Consider the following 20298-nt stretch of genomic DNA (forward strand, 5'->3'; position numbering starts at 1 on the left):
TTGTGTTATGAGGAGAGACACTAATCAAGAGGCAGGTTCCAGCTTGACAGCTCTGAAATGTCTTTAGTTAAGAGCAGTGTGGGGTGGTCTGACAGCACTTTGCAGCACTTTGCAGCTCTTAGAATCACAGGCTTTTCTTTTCACAGTGTAGTTCCTTCTGTCTCCCAAGACACTTTGTCCCCAGCCCCTCCTTCCCCTGCCCAGGACTCTATTTTTCTCAATTCCCCTCTGTTCTTTCCCCTAATTTGTCCCTGCAGTGGGGCAGCACGTGTTAAGTGTATTACTTGTTTCTTTTCCCCTAGATTGACAATACCCACAGGGAAATACAGATGCCTAGATCCATTGGATCTGTGGATTCAGAGCCTCTACTATGACCATCTGAAAATTGCCTAGTAGAAACCTCCTACAAATAACCTTTGAAGATGATCCACCTACAAAAATTGAGAAAGAGGTCATTCAAAGTGCTCCCTATCTCCCTCACAAAGGAAAAACTAGGTGTCCTGTTGCCTATTTCCTCCTGCCCTGACTGAGGTACAGGCTTACTCCCTAATAGGTTTAGTAACATGAAAGAGTTTGTCAATGACAGGAAACTCAAAAATAGTAAAATTCTGATTAAGTTGGATGCCAAGGAGAATGACAACTCTACTCAAATGAAAAAAAATAAAATATATGAATTATAACTAGCCTTTACACAGCATTTTAAGGTATGTTAAGTATGTTGAGTCTTTTAAGTGTTTAAAGAATTATCATTTGCTACTACATTAACAACTAATTATTAAATTAACATAAAGGTTTTATTTGCTTTATTTCTTCATCTAGTACCCAGCTCCTGGAGGTCAGTCAGTCTCTGAAGGACATGGCTGATAGATAAGATTTTGCTAACACTTTGGGAACATGGATTTCAATCTTGGATAAGACTCCACCCATACAGGAGATCTTACTTCTGTTTAGAGCTTAAACAAAATCTAATCTAGGTGATTTTTTGTCTCAAGGAAATGAGCCCCTGTTCTTATAACCCTCCTTTGGAATTTAAGCTTACCCAGCTTATGAAGGAGAAAACCAACCAGAGGGGTCTGAATAGAGATGTATTCCCTGTTCAGATTGCTGGAGGTGGCTAACTCTCAACATAAAACTACATTCTCAGCAGGAGAAACCAAGAACTTCCAACTCTCTTCCTTATTAAATGTCCACCAAACAGGGCTGATTTTCACCTGTTGGGGACAACCCCTTTTCCAAATGAATATTAAACCTCTCAGTCTTTCCATAGTTTGTTTTTGATTACTGAAAGAAAACACTGACCATCAATTTATTTACTTTTAGCTAGTCTGATTAATAAAGTGATTATTAATTATTCAGAAATTCTCAGGGTTTTCATGTGTCACAGAGTTATCAATGCACTGTTAGGTAAGTGCTGTTGTTAACTTTGTTTTACAAATTAGGAAACTGAGAGAGGTTAAAGTGATGTGCCCAGCATCTTGTAGTTAGTAAAAGTCTAAGAAAAGACTTGAATTTAGATCTTCCTGACACCAAGTACAGTATTCACTCTACTCAGAGACAGATAAACAGGGACAGAGATAGAGACAGTGGTAGAAACAAAAAAGAACTTGGCAAATAAACAAAGACAGAAAGGCAAAGAAAAAGAAAGAGACTGGCAGAGATATAGACGGATTAGAGACACACAGAGATATAGAGAAAGGGAGTGTGAAAGAAGAAAGGAACCTGGAGAAAGGGGAGGGAAAAACAGAGAAGAGGAGAAGAAAGAAAAAGTAAGGAGAGGAAAGGGGGCAATAGAGTGATGCAGACAAAAGAAGCATAAAATCCCTGTATGTCAGCAGCCTGTGAAAATCTCTCACGTGATGCTCTCTTACCTTCAATTCCCCAGTAAATAACAGCAGATGGTGCTGCCCCTTCTACAGAGATAGCAAAAGATTGGGAGAAGTAAAAGGGTGGGTGTCTTTTTCTTTTTCATTTACCCATTACTGTCTAGTTTCATTTTCCTAGATATATTTTAAAACTATTTTTCCTTTTATTTTCTTTGTCTTAATTTTTTTTTTTCCTTCCAGAAAAAATCAAAATCAGGGAAGGTGGTTGGGGCAGATATTCAGGGGCTTCCATTTTGCCCTTCACCTCTGTCACCAATTTGTTCTGTGATTTTAGGAAATCTGCTTAACTCTTTTTTTAACTCAGTTTTGCCAAGAGAAATCTGCTCAAATGAGATTGCCAAGGGGAGTATCATTCCTTGGGCAATCTAAGAAGCAGGACTTTTTAGTTTCTGTTGTTTTTGCTCTGCCCCAGTTTCTGTACTTTGTGTTTTGGCCTTTTCATCTCTAACCTGGGAGTTTGAACATGTAACTTCTCTCACTAAGGATTTAGCTGGAGTCAGTCATGATAAATAAAATAACTGGTTAACCACTTTGGAATCATTATAATGAGATTTGTGAATCTAATGGCAGTGACTTGATGATAAATAAATCCCAAATTAAGTTTGGTTTAAGAAAGGAAATCATGGACACAACAGTAATTCTCTGAATAAGAGAGTAAATTCCCCTCCCCCCAAACTTTTTTAATCCATAGCTAACCTACAACCTCTCATTTGGTCACACTCTACATTCTTTTTGGAATTTTCTGCTTCTAAGAATCCTTCTTTGTCAGTTTATTGCTTTGTAAATTTAACAGTCTTGGCATTCTATCCTTTTGACTTAACAGAATATTCTAGGCCCAGGGACTGCAGTCTTCTGTGTGCCTTTATTTTTCCAGCTGCTATTTGATAACAACATTTCCTGCCCTTACTGAGACTGGAGGACCCTGAGCTGAAAGATCTCCTTAAAACTTCTCAGAGGGAGGAGGAGTTTTAATCTTTGCTAAATCACAACAAATATCCCAATAATACCCACTACAATAGAAAGAACTAAAGAGCTAGATTTCCTTCATAGCCTGTACCATCTTTCCTCTAACTGTGACAAAATAGAAGAGTCTGCTACAAAACCTTGGCTAAGTCAGGCCACTGACCCTTCTATACAAAGCTGCTTCTATACAAAACTATTCTGTTGTTGAATTGTAGACATATTAAGTGAGATTTCTTAGCCCCACCCAGTGTCCACTAGTCCAGCCCTAAACTGTTAATACAGCTTTGAGAATAAATTAAAAAATCTGAGGCAGCAAACATTTTTCCTAGCCCTTTCACTGAATTTCTAGTACTTTTGGTTGCCGATCTTTATAGTTACTAGATTTTCTTCAGTTCATGAGCCAGGGACAGTTGCATACAGCACTTTTAAAAGGGCTTCATCCAGGAATCTAAACCAAAGCTTTAGCCCCTGGAGGGTTTGTTGTAGTTGTTTGTTCATTTGTGTATTTGTTTTCTGTAGAGAGAGTGGGGGCAAACTTTACCAGAATTCATCTCTACTTATCAGATTGTAGTCTGCAGACTAGAGGGTAGTTCCTGTTGGTCTTTGGTAAGATTGCATACCTTTTGTCATCCTTGTACCACTGAAATTCTGCTGAAGGGACAGCAGATGCTTCACACTGCAGTGTTCCCTTTTGTCCCACAGCAACTCCTGTGCTCTTAGCCTCTGAAATGTAGGGTGGGTCTAGAGAGAGAGACACACACAGAGAAAAGTTCTAAGAGCATACTCAAGGTCAACTTTTACTGTACTTTGGCTTCAAATTCCACCACCAGTCCTCTCCCTGACTAGTATTCATTGCCCAACTCCTTGGGTACACATATTCAGATAATGGAATATTTCTTGTCTTTCACGATGTTTTCTCCCTCAATCACCATCTTACTTGGCATCATTCTTCACCCATTCCCCTGTAGCAACGCCCATTGCCATGGTCTTCCTTGAAGCACCTTAGTTTACACCAATCAACTAAAAGTCATTTGTTTTGAGAATATTCTTTTAAGCTTTTCGTAGTGACATTTCACCTATCTGGTTATACAGACAGGTGCTGCAGACCATAGGTTGAGAAGATTTCTAAGTAATGATCAATCTAGTCCAGGAGTAAAGATAATGTATTCCTCTTCCATTACAGGTCATGAATGATCCATATAAAAGGTGCCTCCTTATTTATGCCTGACACATCCCCATACCATTCCCACTAAAATCAGGAAAAAGGGAAGCCACTCACAGTTCACAGTGACTTTGACTCTCCTCACCACTGGTGCTGCTACATCATTGGAAGCACTGCACTCATAGTCTCCAGACTGTGCCCGGGTGATACCCTGAATTTCCAGGTACTCATCTTCACTCATGAAGCCAACAGCTGTAGGAAGAAATAGGGAGATGTATGGGGTGGGGAGGAGGAATTAGGATCAAAGCATTTGGAACTGGAAGAAACCTTAGCTACCATTTGGTATGTCAATTCACTTATTTCACAGACAAAAGAAACAAAGTGCCCAGGATCACATTAGAGCAGCAGTTCTCAAAATGCAATCTGGAACCCCTTGAGATCCCCCCCAAAATTGTTTTAGAAATTCCTTGAGATCAAAATTATTTTCACAATAATACTAAGATTTTAAAACTTTAATATGATATTTTATCAATAACTATGACTCACATTATCAAAAAATACATTGAGGTCCTCAATACTTTTCAAGAATGCAAAGGAATCCTAAGACCAAAAAAGTTTGAGAAACATTCCAAGTCTAATGTTATTTCCTGGCTTATGAAATAAGATACATGAATGGGGGAAAAAATTTCAGTATCTAAAAAGGATTAAGTCATTTTTAAAGACTGGTAACCCCAAAATCATGAAATATCTCAGATCTACCTATCTTGTACTATCCACTGATTTCCTGAGTATGATGCTTAGAGACCCATTATTCTGTAATGTGTAATTTGTTATATTGGTCTTTGAAGAGCTTAGAAGAACTCTAACTCCTTTATCACAGACAAGTTCAGTTTAAGGCACTGTTTTAATGCATATGAGTAGTGCAACAAACACTAGATTGAAATTAGGGGTGGATTCAAATCTTGGCTTTGCTACTTATTTGTGACTAAATGGAAGTTATCTCACCTCATCTTCTCATTTTCTACATCTATGAAATAAGAGAGTTGGACTAGATAACCACTAAGATTTCTTTCATTTGTACATATTTCATCTTCTATAACTCATATTCATGAATGCAAATCTGTTAAAGACATAAAGCAGCATCTACCTAGCAATAACTGTAGACATAAAATACACACACACATATATGTAGAACACATATGTATGTATAGGAATACAACTACCAAGGGCAAAGGAAAGCTCAATGGAATTAAATTAAATCATGAATGATAGAGGAGAGACAGAGAAAGAGAGGGATGAGATGAGATGAGGAGAGAGGAGGAGATAGGGCTTAAGATGGACTAAATCCAATTACTGACCTATACGATCAGTACTACACCATGAGGTAATTCAACTGAAGGAAGCATTTAATAGAGAGAGTGTCACTGTCCATGGGACTGATGTGATGAACCCTATTAACAATTAGAGGCCTAGAAAATAAACTTTGCTTTAAGTCTTTGATGAAATTTGCTATCTACTTAGTAGGGCAGCTCAGTCAGTGTGTGCTGGTCCATAAGAAATATCAGGGAAGGTCTACATTTTGTTATCGTTTTCACTATCTGCTTTTTGAATACTTATTTAGTATTTTTGTTCAACTTTTGTTCCTCTTTTTGTTCAGCTCTCACAGAACTGATTCTAAGTCACATTTCTAGCATCTGAACAACTAAGAAATAAAATCTAGCTCTACCACATCTAGTGCTTTCCCCATTCATTTTTTATATTTTGAGGTGTTATTATCTTGTTCTTAATTGGGGAAATTGGTATCAGTGGGTCAGGGTAGGTATGTCTTGTCTTCCACATACCTTGGAGAATAAGGTTCTTTTGTGGTGTGCTGCTTATCTGTATGTATTTTGTGGAGTTGAAAAGAAATGGGGCCTGCTGATGGGTTTGTGATTTGGATGGAATCTGGTTCTCAGGCAATTGTATTCTTAGATTTTTGCCCAAATGACTAATATTAGCTTTCTTCTATGTTATAGTTCTTCAGTTAAAGTGAAGGAAAGAATCTACCAAGAAGAGTTGGATATATACACAGAAAATTTATTATAGTAACCTCTCTGACTCAGGGAGAACTTCTACCTCACTCCTATAACCCTACAGACACATGCCCAGAAAAATCAAAGTGTCTTCCAAGATCTCTGCTTTCTTCAGACAAGAGCAAACAGGGTTAATTCTCTACAAAAATTCCCACAAGAAGTGGGTTACTAATACTCCCCCTTTCCCAAAAAATGAAAGTTATATGATTCTTCCAAAGCAATATAGCCTTTCTTTCAAGAAATATGCACTGATATGAGTCTTTGGAATAATTGAATAATTATTCTGATAATTTCAGCATCAGTTATCTTCTGATGAGATTCTTTATATCATTCAGTAATTATCCCTGAGGCATAATTACTAAAAGTTGCCATCTTACATGTATGATCCCTCACACCTGCACATTAGCTATTCAATTGCCAGATTTCCCAGTGAAATAGACTGTGGATGCCCAAATATACAGTAATATTGTCCTTCTCTAATTTCTAATCTTTTTGAGGCTAACAGACTAATGGGTGCAACCAGAAACTTAAAAAAAATCTATTCTTGTTGACAGGAAATTCTTAGAACCTGCCCTCACTCAATAGCAAGGAAATATAAATGAAAGACATAAAGTATCATATATAGGAATGTTAGAAAAATATCTTACTAAACTATCACTATGCATAGGAACTTTCTATCTTATACCTATGTCCCCTTGACCATGACCATCATTCTGACATGGCTGGAAGTGATCATTCAGCACAGTTTCAAGCTCAGAACTACTTCAATAGAAATAGGGCTTAATGACTATTGATGCAAAAATTATAAATAGAAGTCTAGCAAGGAGATTATAGCAATATGTCACAAAGATCATATGCCATGACCAGGTGGGATTTATACTAAGAATGCAGAACTGGTTCAATATAAGGAATATCAACTTAACTGACCATATCAATAACTAAAATAAGTATATAATTAGCTCAATAGATGCAGGAAAAGTTGTTGATATAATACAACACTCATTCCTATTAAAACACTAGAGGAATAAATGGAACTTTCCTTAAAATGAAAAGTAGTAACTATCAGAACCATCATCATCATCATGCTTTCTCTATAATGAGGATAAGTTAGAAACTTTACCAATAAGATCAGAGGTGAAGTAAGGCTACTCATTATCACTATTATTATTTACTATCTTATTAGCAATGATAGATATAGCAATATGATAATAAAAAGACATTGAAGGAATTAGAATATGAAAGAAAACTATCACTTTTTGCAGATGATATGATGGTATATAAAGAGAATCAACTAAAAACTGGAAACAATTTCAGCAAATTTATAGGATATAAAATAAACTTACATGTATTATTAGCATTTTTATATATTATCAAGGAAGTGTAGCAGGAAGAGATAAAAAGAAATTTCTTAACATAATTGTAGACAATATAAAATACATAGGAGTTTACTTGTCAAGACAAACTCAGGAACTATATGAACTATGAACACAATTACAAAACATTGTTCCCACAAATAAAGTCAAATCTAAACAATTGGAGAAATATCCATTATTCATGGAAAGTCAAGTCAATATAATAAAAACAACAATTCTACTTAACTTACTTCTTCAGTGTCAACCAATTAAAGTACCCAAAATTGTTCATATAGCTAGAAAAAATTATAACAAAATTCATCTAAAATTATAAAATATTCAAGCATATCAAGAGAATCAATAAAAAAAAAAGTATGAGGGAAGGTGGCCTAGCAGTACCAGATCTCAAACTGTATTACAAAGTGGTCATCATAAAAACAATCTGATACTAGCTAAGAAATTTAGTTATGAATCAGTGGAATAGATTAGGTACATAGTACACAGTAGTAAATGACCATGGTAATTTAATATTTGATAAACACAAAGATTGAAGCTTTTTTTGACAAGAGCTCACTATTTGATAGAAATTCTTGAGGAACCTGGAAAGTAGTTTGGCAAAAACAAGGCATAGACCAACATCTCACATTCAAATACCAAGATAAGGTGAAAATGGGTATATGACATGGATAAAAATAATGATATTATAATCAAATTAGGGAAGTAGAACATTTTACCCATCAGATCTATGGATAAGGAAAGGATTTATAATCAAACAAGTGAAAAAGATTATTATGGGATATAAAATGTATACTTTTGATTGCATTAAATTATGAGGAAATAAAATATAGTCTTGATTTAGTCTTTCTTATTTGGTTCTATTCTACAGTTTACTCTAATCTAGAACTGCTTGAACCGTGCCTTCTAGGTTAAGTTCAGAAGTTCATGAATCCAGAGGTTCAGCTTCCCTCTCTGAGTTAAGTTTAAAAGTTAAATTTCTCCATAAATCACTTTAATTGAAATAAAACTATTATCTCTGTAGCACTAGCACTAGTATATAATTAAAAGAAATATGTTGTTCTTGAAGGGTGCAGGTGGATGCCAGGATGTCTGGTCTATTATCTCTACAATATTGACTGTCTTTCAAGAAAGTCTAGTCTATTGTTTTGATATTAGCCAACTATGCAGCGACACTACCAATGAGCTTTCTATTGCAACAAGAGAGGAGAGGTTCTTGCTGACCTGGCATTCCAGATGTCCAACCAATTATATTGCATTTCACCTGTGATGTTTCCTGTTCTTTGATCTCTTGTACTTCCTAAAATCATCTGAAGGCAAGTAAACCTCACCTTTTAGTCTTTATGGCTTTCAAAGAAGCTGAGAAGACCCCTTTTATTGGAAATTGCTAACCTTTGCAATAAATTGAATGTACCCAGAACTTTGCATCTCTTTAATTTCAATCACAAAATTAAAATATTCTTTACACAAAGAAAGCCAATATAGCCAAGATTAGAAGAAAAGCAGGAAATGGGGGGGGGGAATTTCTCTGATAAAAGCCTTATTTCTCAAATACATAAAGAACTAAGTTATATTTATAAAGAATACAAGTCATTCTCCAAATGATAAAGGATCAAAGTATATATGTGAATAGGTAATTTGCCGACAAAGAATGCAAAGTTATTTATAGTTATTTATATAACAAAAAATGTTCTAAATCAGTATTGATTATAGAAATGCAAATTAAGTTAACTTTGAGGTATCACCTCACATGTATCACATTGGATATTCGGACAGTAAAAGAAAATAATAAATGTCAGAGGAGATGTGGGAAAAAATCGAGACACATATTTTTGGTAGAGTTGTGAACTAATCCAATAATTTTTGAGAGCAATTTGGAACTATACCCAAAAGGTTATAAAACTATGCCCAGCAATACCTAAAGAAATTTAAAAATAAGGGAAATGACTTATTTGTACAAAAAATATTCATAGCAGCTCTTTTAGAGGTGGCAAACATTGGAAATTCTTTTGTGTTATAAGAAATGATGAGCAGATTAATTTCAGAAAAATATGGAATGACTTACATGAATTAATATAAAATGAAGCAAGCAGAACAAGAACATTATACACAATAATAGCAACATTGTACCATTATTAAGGGTCAATAATTAGCTAAGACAATTCTGTAGAACTTGAGATGAAAAAATGCTATCTACCTCCAGAGAAAGAACTGATGGACCTAAGTTCAGATCAAAGCATACTTTTTTAACTTTATTAATCTTTTCATTTTGGTCTATTTTGCTTTGCAATATGGCTAAGATGAAAATATATTTTGCACATGTATAATCTCTTCCCAAGGAGAGGGAAAGAGAGATTTTAGAACTTACAACTTAAAAATGAATGTTGAAAATTGCTTTACATATAATTGAGAAGAAAAAAATAAAGAAAAAAATCAGAAATAGGGATCCTGAGGGTTCCCCTGTCAAATCTGAATTTACATTTTTTTCATGTTATTGCTGTCTAGAACAACTGTTTTGTTTTTGTTTTTGGCTTTTGCAGGGCAATGGGGTTAAATGACTTGCCCAAGGTCACACAGCTAGATCATTATTAAGTGTCTAAGGTCACATTTGAACTCAGGTCCTCCTGACTCCAGGACTGGTGCTCTATCTACTGCACCACCTAGCTGCCCCTAGAATAACTTCTTTTTTTATTTTATTTATTTCGAGTTTTACAATTTTTCCCCAAATCTTACTTCCCTCCCCCCACCCCATACCCACAGAAAGCAATTTGCCAGTCTTTAACGTTGTTTCCATGGTATACATTGATCCAAATTGAGTGTGATGAGAGAGAAATAATATCCTTAAAGAAGAAACATAAAGTATAAGAGACAGCAAGATCAGACAATAAGATAGCAGGTTTTTTCCCCCTAAATTAAAGGAAATAGTCCTTGAACTTTGTTCAAACTCCACAGTTCTTTATCTGGATACAGATGGCATTCTCCACTGCAGACAGCCCCAAATTGTCCCTGATTGTTGCACTGATGAAATAAGCATGTCCATCAAGGTTAATCATCACCCCCATGTTGCTGTTAGGGTGTATGGTGTTTTTCTGTTTCTGCTCATCTCACTCAGCATCCTTAGAACAACTTCTAATTGGATGTGGGACATACTTTTTTTTGAGAAGGATCTATCTGTGCTCTATTTTCATTCAACCTCCCTCAAATCCTTCCTGTTTCTAGAATATTCCCAAAACTTTCCTTGATTTCCCATACCCCCATGCAACCTCATTGATGTTATTTCCAAGCTTGTGAAATTAGAGGTAGAAAATAATAAGGCATGCCTGGATAAAACCCCATTCCCCTTTATACAACACCTGGCCCTCTTCAGTATCCCTAAACTTTTCTAATATATGAACTTTTGTTAGAAAGATTGATTAAGAATTTGATGCAACAAAACATCTGATCCTAAGTGCAACTAACTGTGGGACCAAGGCTTCTTCTTCCTGCTGTATGGGTACCTAATAACCCCTTAAGATTCTGATCATGCTTTGTCTTACCAGTGACAATGACCAGACAGCAGAACTATCTTTGATTCTCCTTCCTCCCTCAAGTGTTACCAGTTAAGGTAGTGCTATAAAAGGGTTTTCTGAGTTATTCTACCCTTCTAATTCTCCCCTTTATTTCTAAACAATGAGTCATCTCCAATGCAAAAATCATATCATACACTTGCAAAACATAATTCTCTTTAAGTAAAACAAATAAAAATAACTTGATACTTGGGCCAAAAAGCTCACTGGATCACAAAATAGGACTAAGCAACATCAGAGACTACTTAGTGATAGGATCAGTTTCTCCTGTTTAGAGCAGAAAGGCTCCATCTTGCTATGTGAATCTGGACAAGTCACTTAATCTCTTTCAAACTCAATTTGGTTATAATAACACCTATATCCCAGGGACTTCATGAGCCTATAGAGAAATATATATAAAGTACTTTGCAATCCTTAATATTCTAAATAAATGCTATTATTAGTTATCTCACCCCCTTCATTTTACTACTGGGGACCTGACAACTGGAGTAGTCAAATACCTTGACCAAAACCTTATGGATAGAAAGAAGTAAATCATTATTTGAACCCAGATCCTTGACTTAAGGAGGTTAAACCAAAGGATTTGGTACCAGTCCCACAGGTTGTAAATATCTAAGATGGCATTTTAACCTAGATTTTCTGGCTCAAGAACCAGAGCTCTTTCAAACAAGAGTAACAAAAGAAATACTGAGAATAATGAAGAGATGAAAATATGTGTTCATCTTACTTCATTAGCAAATAAACTACTAGAAAGAAAAGATTGCATCTTCTGTTGCTCTGTAGAATACTTGGCACATAGTGGATAATCAGCATACTATCAACTAATGATCCCAGCACTGCACAGAAGGATTCAGTTGTTTCCAAGTGTTGGCCCTCCTAATAGTACCAACAGCCAACTTTTCTTATTCAGTATTATTTTCAATGCATCTTTTCCAAGTATGGAAATATGTATGACCTTGATTAAAAGGAGAAAATTGTAAAAAGAACAGAAACTGAGAATTTTATGAGTTTTGTTTTGGGTCATTTGGAGGGGTTCAGTTTTTTCCCTCCCTCAGTCTCATGTTTGTCAGATTTTTCCTAGCCAGGATACCATAATTACTGTGCAAAGTATCTCAGAGACCAGTGTCACACTTAATATTCCCATTAATTTTAAATGGTAGTCCTTGGTACATATGTGTGGCAATCGGTGTCATATTTTAATTAGGCTTGCCCTACACCATCTGAAATTAATAATAGCTCGAATTACCAGTGTAATTTATAAATTAACAGTGCCGTAGCATTAGGAAATAAATTAGCTCTGGACAGCTGTTTCTGGATTGAGCACCAATGTTGGAAAGATGACTTGTAGAACTCCAAGTCTCTTGGGAGGCTGTGTACTCCACCAGTGAAGCGAGAAAACAATAGGACAGAGAGTCCTCTCTTGTTCTTCCCTCCCACTATGGGTCACGTGGCTGTCCTACCTCCCCTATGAAGCTGCCATTGTTAATAATATCACATTGTCTTTGACTACACTGAGTTTTCAGAGATGAAGTTTATTTTTTAATGGATTATTCATGTGACATTCAGAAAAGTATCTTCCCTTCAGAAATTCATGTTTAGATATTTCTGACCATACAGAGTATATGTGCCTGTAAATCTGGATGTATAGAGTCTAGTCTAGTCTAGAAGGATGCAGTACATTATAGAGGAAGACATTTAAGTTAATGCATGTATATATGTGTGTATATGCATGTGTCTCTATCTATCTATATATCTATCCCACATTCTTCTCTTTCTAGGTAGAATGAAACTAAGAAGAGAGAACCTTGGTGACTGAGTTTATTCTGCTCCAGGAGAATTCACACTTAAGTTCTATTCTTCCTTAGTCTTTCTCCAGCAATTCACAATTAAAACCCTAGACTGATACTGGGGGAAAATGTAGCTAGCTAAGAGTTCAGGCAGAACATGAAAGAATTCATGTAAAAGACCAACTCTGACCCAGAAGATTTTATGGACAAAAAAGGTTTATTTAAGTATTGCTATCATTAGCAGAAGTTAAGAGTAAGGAAGAGTAAAAGCAATTGGAAGTCACTGATCCTTAAGCAATCTAAACAAGCTAAGTCACCATGACAGGATGAGAAGTAAAAAAAGGTATAGAAGTAACATCAATGACATAGGTCAGCATGAAAAGGATGGGTAATAAGTAAAGGTATAGGAGTAAAAGAAGTGATGTAGGGAATCAAACTCTCTAAGAGTAGGCTAGCTTCATCAGAAGACAAACTCAGCTGTTTAGAGGGTGAGCTTTGAAGGAAGTGTTGATGAAGAGCAATAGCTCAAAGACAATACTTTCAGGTTAGGGCAAGGATGCATTATTTTATTTATAGGATTTCAGAAAAGGCAGGATACTTTACTAAAATTTCATTGACTTCATCTCAATAACTTGAACAGGGGAATGGGTTAGTAAAAGATACATGATCAGTGCAGAGGGAACATAATAATAATAACAATAATTTTAAATCATAATTCTCTGTCCAATATTTCTTCTACTTCAAGATGGCAGTATAAAATAAAGGATATGGAAAATGGGGTACATCTCCCAATAATTATTATGCATTATAATTTACCAAATTATATGAGGAATCCACATCAATGCTAGAGAAAAAGAAAATCAGCCCAATAGTCATAAATTTCTTTTTGATTCTGAGAGGTGAGGAATGAATCTTTCTCTTACTCTGCTTAAAGAAAATGTTAGAAGTTGGATTTATGGAAATAATAAATCAAATTATTTCATTAATATTGTTTGATCTTTAACCATCTAGGAAGATCTATGTCACCATCTTTGGCATTAAAAGTATAAAAAAGGATATGAAAACAAATAAATAAAAAATTATTACTCCCTCAATACTTCCTCTTACCCTTGATTAAATAAATTCTCCAGAGACCTAAATTTTTTTGACAGGTAAATTATAATATGATCCCCTTTGAACAAATAATACAAAGTTAATACCTTTTCATTTAGAATGCTGGATATTTTTTAAAAGAAAAACTTTTAGGGATATTGAGTTGCTAGAATAGTATTCCTGAACATTTCACCTGACCAAGAACCTAAAATTATTCTCTTTAACCTATCATTCCAAGTCACAATTACAACTGACTTTCTAGTCTTAGTTTGTCCCCAAGCCTATCTTATGTTGTTCAGTACCTCAATCATATCTGACTCTACATGACTTGGCCATGGGGTCTTCTTGGCAAAGATACTAGAGTATTTTGTCATTTCCTTCTCTAGTATGTCCCCATTTTTTAGATGAGGAACTAAGGCAAATAGTGGCTAAGTAACTTACCCAGGATCACAAAACTAGCAAGGTTCTGAGTCTGGATTTGAACTCAGAACTTCCTGACTCCAGGTCTCATGCTCTATTCACTATACTATCTAGCTGTCCTCACCCCTATCTACTCAGCATATACTATCCTAATAACTGTCCAAATCAAAATATTACTCCCCATGGGTGTGCTGGTAAATATTTAACAGCTTGCTCTCTGGGGGAACAAACTGTATTTTTTAAGATTGCATTTAAATGCATTATTAACATTTTCGCTTGGAATATTGTATGGTTTAAACTAGTTAATGGAAGCAAAGCATCTGGAAAATGAACTACTATGTAAATGCTTCATATTTGTGATTATTGTTAATATTAAATATTACTATAGTCACCAGGATTCTAATCTAGTGATAATTTCATTCCTTGAGAATTCTACTGTACTCTTACTGAGCTTAAGCAACATAGAACAATAGATGTGTGTGTGTGTGTGTGTGTGTGTGTGTGTGTGTGTGTGTGTGTGTAAATGTTTAGCAACCAGGCTTTGTGGGGTGGATAGGTGGGGGGATATGTGTACAAATACTTTTAGGTTTAATCTGCATTAGTAACAACTTCTTAAATACCGACAATTCACACAAGTATAAATGATGATATATTTGATTGATGTTGACTGCCAATTTCTGAGGTATAAAAAGTTACATTGAGAATTTAATAATCAGCTTTTTAGAACTGATTCCAGTTTTCTCCTTTACTTTCTTAATACTAGGTAACTAGCAAGACAATACCTTATTTTTAATGTTTATCAATTTCTTTGTCACAAATGCCTAAGATCTATTTCTTGGCTGTTCCCTGACCAATATTTTCTTGTATGTATTGCTTCACTCTATTAGAATGTAAACTCCTTGAGGGGCAGAGACTGGCTTTGTTCAAATACACATTACTCACTTCACAAACACACACACACACACACACAAACACACACACAAGCACACAATCATTGCCTTTTAGCATGATTCTTGGCAAATTCCTTATCTAATTTTACTGATACTCCCTAATATATACACTACAAAATGGTGAAAAGCAAGGAGCACTGGGCTTGGAGTCAAGAAATTTATTGTCTTGTCCCAATTCTACTACTAAATTGCTGTGTGACCTTGGCCAAGTCACTTCATCAATCTAGTTCTCATTTCTCATTATGGTTTTGTCAGACATGTTGATCTTTATGGTCTTTTTCTGTTCCAATAATTTGTGATTGTTCTCCGGCCAAGGCAAGCTCTTGTCTTTTACACAAACTAATTTACTCTACTAATCTTTTTCTCATGTTCTCTAGTTAAAATGGACCCACCCTTTTCCATCACCAAATGAATATAATCCATCTTTCAGGATTCAGTTCAAGTCATCCCCTGCCCCACCACTTTCTTTTTCCCATGAAATCTGCCTTTAAGAATCTTAACCTTTGTTTTTTCTTCTGAAATTGTGTTGTACTTTTAGTCAGTACAATAGTTTGCTACTTAGAAAAATATGTTTTATCTGGAATTGAACTGTAACAGACAGTCTAACCAGATACCCTTATTTTATATATGAGAAAATGGAATCCCAGGGGGAAAAATTATTGTAACTCACCCAAAGTCTTATAGGTAGTAAGTGAAAGAGCAAAGATTTAGAAAATAGGTGCTTTGACTCCTAATCATGGTTCTGTAATTTTTTTAAAAGATATGCTTTCCTTTTCCTACATAGGTTGTCCTTGACAACAGAGAATATTTTTTTCTTATATTCCTTCTATTTCTGTTTCCCTACAACTCATCTGAAAAATTGTTGAGCATATTCTACAGGAGAGACACAATAGGTATTTTCTGAATGACTGGTAGAGCTTGAACTACATAGTGCATTTAAAGAATCTAAATAGTATATGACTAAGAGTCAAGAGACAATAAATAAGTGATCAAAGAATTTTCACAAACAGTGAAGGAGAATTCTAAACTGTTAACAAGATTATAAAAGACTACTCCCAATCTACTAATAGTAAGATAAATGTAAATAAAAACAACTCTGTGATTTTACCTTGCGCACAGTAATTTGGCAAGCATTACAAAAGACAGAAAGTTTTCTATATTGGTGGTCCAATAGGAAGATACTGATATATAGTTGGCAAAGCTATAGATTGTTCCAACTATTCTAAGAAAAAATTGAAATTATGCAAAAAATAGTAAATTCTAGTATAAATTTTTATCCCAGTGAATTCTTTGCAAGACAAGTGCTTCAAGGGGCAGCTAGGTGGCACAGTGGCCCTGGAGTCAGGACCTGAGTTCATATTTGACCTCAGACATTTAGTAATTACCTAGCTGTGTGACCTTGGGCTTAACCCCACTGCCTTGCAAAACCAAAAACAAAAAAAAAAGACCTGCTTCAAGGGCTGTAAAGACAAAAAAAAAGTCTCATATATGCTAAAATATTCATAATAATCCTTTTTGATAGCAAAGAACTAAAAGTAAGTACCGATTAATATCAATATAAATTATAAAACATGAACATTATAGAATATTGTTGTATTGGAAGTACGAACACAAATGAAATGTAATATTATTGTAGTATGTAAAAATGAATATGAGGATTTCAGAGAAATATGTGAAGACATAAGTACTTATAAGCATATCAAAGTGTGTGGAAACAAAATATGTAAAATAATTACAACAAAAATAAAAGAAACATAAAACAAAATAGAATGTTACATCAGAATAATGACCCATATTTCCTCTGAAGAAGAAAAAAGAGGGAATGACCCTCCCTCTTTTCTAGAGAGGTAGGAAACCAGGAATATGGAAAACTGTTTTTTCAGATTCAATGAATGTCAATTAGTTGTATTTCTTTCTTAATTTTATTATTCCCTTTACTACAAGGGGAAGTTCTCTGGATAAAAGATTCAAGGGGAAGGGGGCATTGGGGAAATGCAGCTATGTACAAGCAAAAGACATCAATAAAACTCTTTTCTGAAGTAGAATTCATTAAAGGAAAAAAAAATTTCAGCCAGACTGGAATTAATGTTTTTGATCAGATAAAGTAATGCTTGGTTTATACAAAGGATTCTCACTACTCTGTCCAGGTCAGGTGAGTACAGATGAAAAATAATTCATAATAAGACACAACACTTTTAAAGTCCTTTTTAAAAAGTAAATTGGAAGAAAATTTTCAAGGCAGCGAATCTGGCAAGGATATTTTTTATTTATTTTTTAAATATTTTATTTATATTTCCAAGTACATACAGTGGTAGTTTTACCAATCACTTTTTTTTGCAAGGCTTTGAGTTTTACAATTTTCCTCCTTCTCTCTGTTACCTTCCCCCTTCCCCCTCCAAAACATAGATTGAAATTGAATGTGTTGTGAGAGAAGAACCAAATAGAAGAAAGAAAACATTACATATAGGAAAATTACATAATACATAAGACAACCTTTAAAATTTGAAGGCAATAAGCTTTAATCTTCATTTAAACTCCACAGTTCCTTCTCTGATATGGATTGTATTTTCCCTTCACAAGTTTTTTAAAATTGTCTTTTGTTACTGCTGAAATGATTTTCAGAAGAGATATAAATAATAATAATAGTCACAGTAAATCAGGAAAGAAAACTATTGTCCATCATGATCGATTATCACTCCATGTTGTTATTAGTGTTCTTCTGATTCTGCTCATCTCACTCAGCATCAATTCATGCAAATCTTTCCAGGCTTTTCTGAAATCCCATCCCTCATGATTTCTTACAGAACAATAGTGTTCTATCACACACACACACACACACACACACACACACACACACACACACATATCTGTATATATATATATATATATATATACATACACACACCACAATGTGTTTAGTCATTCCCCAATTGATGAACATCCCCTCAATTTCCAATTCTTTTTCACTTCAAAAAGAACCCACTATGAATATTTTTGTACATTTTAATTTTTATCCTTTTTTTGAACTTTTCAGGCTACAGACCCAAGAGTGGTATTGCTGGATCAAAAGGGATGCACATTTTTACTGCTATTTTGACCATGATATTTTTTGATGTTTACAGTATATAACTAATGTGTAAATAATGTAAACTAGTGTAAAGTGAATAACTATTAAGTGCTTTATTATAATCCAGAAAAGTATAAAATTAAAAAAAAACAATAAAGCAAGACAAGATAAAATAAAGGAATTCAATTCTTTGAAGCGTCAGGTAATTCACAAACTTAGCTCATTCTCATTTCAAAAAGATCTGATTTCAAATCTTATCTCAGATTCCTTACTAGCTTTTGTGATCCTTGGCAAATCACTTAACCTCTGCCTACTTCAATTTCCTCTAATATAAAACAGGAATAATAATAACACTTACATTTCAAGGTTGTTGTAAAAATCAAATGAGAAAATGTTTATAAAGTAGGTAGTAGGTACTTAATAAATGTTTATTTCCTCCCTTCCTTCTCATGGCATTGAATTCCCAAAGGAATGGACTCTCTGCCTCATAATTTCAACATTAATAAATTTCTACTTCTTGATTTACTTTGAATATTATTATTATTGATATCTCTTCAGAAAATCTTGCTTTTAAAAATGTAATTTTAAAAGGTTTGTTGTATACTTAGTAGGATTTATTTTTAGTCTTGGGGCCCATTACTTTCCCATGGGAACTCATCTCTAAGTTCATAATGTAAATCAATGGGAAAATATGATTTCATTAACAGAAATTTGTTTTACAGCCAATATTGCAGGATACAGCTATTCCCTTAAGTGGAATCTGCCAAGTACACAGTGAAGCAAAGAGAGCTGGCTACTTCCTCACACCTGAACCAAAATTCCCTAAGGGGCAAAAAAAGGGATGAGCTCAGCAGTCTACAGACAACTGAAGGACAAGTTTCTTGCCCAGTGCTTCAGCCTTAAAAATCAATACTCTTTTTGGAATGCAGAAATCTGAGTTACAGGGTGCATAAGTCAAACATTAAAAGTATCTATAATTGAATAATAATAATAGTCTCGATTATGAAATCTAGGCACCTCAGAAGACGTTTGTCAGTAGCACAGATGTAGCTGTTGGGGAAGCAAGGACACAGCTGGTTCCCAGTTTAATTTTATTCTAGCATGTATAATAGCTGAGATAATTTCATTGGCTACCCAAAATGGAAATCCAGGAGACCTTGTTATAACCTCTTATTATTACACAAATCTGTATGCCTCCCAGCAATATATATATGTATTTTTATATATATATATATATATATATATATATATATATATATATATATATATATATATATATATATATACACACACACAGGTGTATAAAATCTCCAAGACTGCAAAAAAAAACATAAACTGCCATCACTCTAAGTGACAAAAGTACAATTAGTAAGCAGAGATACATTTGTAAACTGAATAAATACTTCATATATTATTTTTAAAAAGGTATTTGGATGCCATTATAATGAATAAGGAACAAATTCATTTTAAAGTATTATTGAAATTATAGTAGCTTTTGGACAGAAATTACTCAATGTGTATATATATGTATGTATGTATGTGTATTATATGTGTGTGTTCTTTTTGAAGAACCTTATTTAAAACTGGAAAGCTTTAAGTGAATGTTATCCTCTAACCCCAGTCTTAAAATGTTATGCAGTGCTAATAATTAGTATTGTCCTGGTCCTATAAGTTTTGGAAATCTGATATGGAACAGTAAGCATTGGGAAAAGCTGAGTTGCATGAAGAGTTGGCTTTGATTGATATGCTTCAATGCAGCCCTGTCTAATCATAAGATAATGTGATGGTGCTGTTGATGGACACTTGCTGGAGTAGTCCTGCCTCCAATGTGCTAATATGGTAACACCAACATGCTACCACTTTAAGAATAATGATATTCAAAAAAGGCACAATGAAAAGACCACTGAATTTCAAATCAAAGACATGGATTCAAATTCCTGCTAAATTCTATTTACTACTAATGATACAC

The 20298-nt window shown here is 34.5% G+C and overlaps 1 protein-coding gene across 5 annotated transcripts in view; it reads right to left on the reverse strand.

Moving 5' to 3' along the window:
• Window positions 1–20298, reverse strand: part of NTM (neurotrimin) — a 1385759-nt gene that overhangs the window by 23675 nt on the left and 1341786 nt on the right. For all 5 annotated transcript variants that reach the window (XM_074216284.1, XM_074216287.1, XM_074216286.1 and 2 more), the window contains 2 exons: window positions 4126–4260; window positions 3467–3587 (listed from right to left, as the gene is read on the reverse strand). In XM_074216284.1, the coding sequence (XP_074072385.1) occupies window positions 3467–3587; window positions 4126–4260 (256 nt within the window). The remainder of the gene's footprint in view (window positions 1–3466; window positions 3588–4125; window positions 4261–20298) is intronic.

Source organism: Macrotis lagotis, chromosome 1, assembly GCF_037893015.1.
Source record: "Macrotis lagotis isolate mMagLag1 chromosome 1, bilby.v1.9.chrom.fasta, whole genome shotgun sequence".
Taxonomy (NCBI): domain Eukaryota; kingdom Metazoa; phylum Chordata; class Mammalia; order Peramelemorphia; family Peramelidae; genus Macrotis; species Macrotis lagotis.